Consider the following 2457-nt stretch of genomic DNA (forward strand, 5'->3'; position numbering starts at 1 on the left):
ACTGCGTTTCAAACACCCCGGGGGCATTCAACATCAGGTTGTTGAATTACTGGATCTGGTTTCTGCTGGTCTGGTTCTGCTGGTCTGGCTCTGCTGATGCTTGCTAAGGGGAGAAAAACAGGGTGAGAGACGTATCACTAGCCAAATTAAAAAACATATGGAAGATGATACTTAACTCTCAGTCCTGCAGTTCCTGGATGTCCCCTTGCGGTTGATCGTCTTCATCATCTGGGTGATCTTCTTCTGGAGGTTGTTCTGGTGTAGGTGGGTCTGTGGGAAGCAGACAGAGCTTGGTGATTTGTCTGTCAAACACCGAGTGTGCTGCTGTGATGTTCTGGAGATTAGCNTGTGATGTTCTGGAGATTAGGCGACCCATCTTGATGTCTGCCGACTTCTGCTTTGCTCGTTCTGACTGTGGCTACTCTGGTGAGCCCATCTGCTCCTGGTCTAGTCGCGATGACTCTGGCGATTGGCCACTGGGCTGGTGGAAGGTTATCGTCGACCATCAGCACCATGTTACCAATCTCGATGTTCTGCTGACGTGGTGAAGCACACGAACACTGCGATGTGCACTGATCCCGGTTGAGCATTGGTGGGTCTCCACTTGAGGATGGCGAAAGGACCTGCATAGTCCACCCCCGTGTGGAGAAATACTCTTGCTGGTGAGACTCTGGTTGCGGGCAGTTGACCCATCTGTTGCTGAGCCTGTCTAGCTCGGTGTCTGGCGCAGATAGCACAGCGTAGGATGTAGGCTCTAACTATGCCCCTGCCACCGAGTATCCAATAGCGTTGCCGAATGTAGGCCAAGGTGAGCTGTGTCCCTCCCTGGAGGATCTTCTGGTGAGCTTCTGCGATGACGAGTGTGGTGAATCTGGACTGACGTGGCAAGATTATTGGGTGGATCCGTTCTGGATGGAGTTCTGAGTTNCCCGTGTGGAGAAATGCTCTTGCTGGTGAGACTCTGGTTGCGGGCAATTGACCCATCTGTTGCTGAGCCTGTCTAGCTCGGTGTCTGGCGCAGATAGCACAGCGTAGGATGTAGGCTCTAACTATGCCCCTGCCACCGAGTATCCAATAGCGTTGCCGAATGTAGGCCAAGGTGAGCTGTGTCCCTCCCTGGAGGATCTTCTGGTGAGCTTCTGCGATGACGAGTGTGGTGAATCTGGACTGACGTGGCAAGATTATTGGGTGGATCCGTTCTGGATGGAGTTCTGAGTTCTTGAGGCGTCCCCCAAGTCACATGATGCCCTCCTCGTCCAGAGTTGAGGTGAATTTCGCTAACTGGTGATTTCTAGGTAGCTGCTGATTTNACTGTGCCCCTGCCACCGAGTATCCAATAGCGTTGCCGAGTGTAGGCCAAGGTGAGCTGTGTCCCTCCGTGGAGGGTCTTCTGGTGAGCTTCTGCGATGACGAGTGTGGTGAATCTGGACTGACGTGGCAAGATTATTGGGTGGATCCGTTCTGGATGGAGTTCTGAGTTCTTGAGGCGTCCCCCAAGTCACATGATGCCCTCCTCGTCCAGAGTTGAGGTGAATTTCGCTAACTGGTGATTTCTAGGTAGCTGCTGATTTCTGAGAAGTACCCTGAGTTCTGAAACAAAGTACTGGTGTTGTGTTATTTTTACCCAAAATAATCTCGCATCGTTGAGTTCTCTGGTCATCAAGATAGATCCCGGGGGCATTGGCTGCCTCCTGAATCTGTCGATGGCCCTGTTGATGGTCGCTGTTACTGCTAACAGCTTTGCCATCGTACTGTATCTGTTGAGGAGCTCGGCAATCTCGTTGATTCTCTGTACGACTGGGTGAGATTTTGCTGGTTTCGCTTCTTTGGCCACTTCTAGGATGTCCATTGGTGGAGCATCGATAGTTGATCGTGGCCAGTCTTCAGGGTCCTGATTTATCCAATCAGGTCCTGTCCACCAGAGGTGATGATCTGCTAGCTGACTTGGTGTTATGCCCCTGGAGGCGCAGTCGGCCGGATTCTCCTTCCCACTGACGTGTTTCCAAGTGGCATTCAGGAGAGTTTCTTGGATTTTTACCACTCTGTTGTGGACGAAGTCTTTCCATCTCGAGGCCGGACTCCTGATCCACGCGAGAGCTACTGCTGAGTCTGACCAAAGGTGAGTTTCTACCTGGTCTAGCTGGAGCATCTGCTGCGTTGATGTTACGAGTTGAGTTAACAGGAGAGCTGCAGTAAGTTCCAGACGTGGAATAGTCATGCGCTTGATCGGTGCTACTTTGGTCTTAACGCAGACCAAAACTGTGGAGGCTGGCTCGTTGAGATTCTGAGTGCAAATGTAGACCACAGCACTCATAGCTACTGTTGAGGCATCTGCGAATCCGTGTAATTGGATGTCGTTTGTCTGAGGTGAGAGTCTGAGTCATCTGGGTACTGCAACTTTATCTAGCTCGGTGAGTTCCTGGCGAAATGACTCCCACCGGTGAATGTACTCTTGGG

General features: G+C 51.6%; 1 protein-coding gene across 1 annotated transcript; it reads right to left on the reverse strand.

Moving 5' to 3' along the window:
* Positions 1-178: 178 nt before the first annotated feature.
* Positions 179-2314, reverse strand: LOC107046478. The gene is made up of 4 exons (XM_015269101.1): positions 1503-2314; positions 1241-1429; positions 560-1162; positions 179-356 (listed from the first exon to the last, which is right to left on the reverse strand). The coding sequence occupies exons 1-4, from the start codon at positions 2312-2314 to the stop codon at positions 179-181; spliced, it is 1782 nt and encodes a 593-aa protein (XP_015124587.1).
* Between the last annotated feature and the right edge of the window lie 143 nt (positions 2315-2457).

This window comes from Diachasma alloeum, unplaced genomic scaffold (genome assembly GCF_001412515.2).
Source record: "Diachasma alloeum isolate Michigan unplaced genomic scaffold, Dall2.0 Dall_scaffold_01421, whole genome shotgun sequence".
In the NCBI taxonomy this organism is placed as follows: domain Eukaryota; kingdom Metazoa; phylum Arthropoda; class Insecta; order Hymenoptera; family Braconidae; genus Diachasma; species Diachasma alloeum.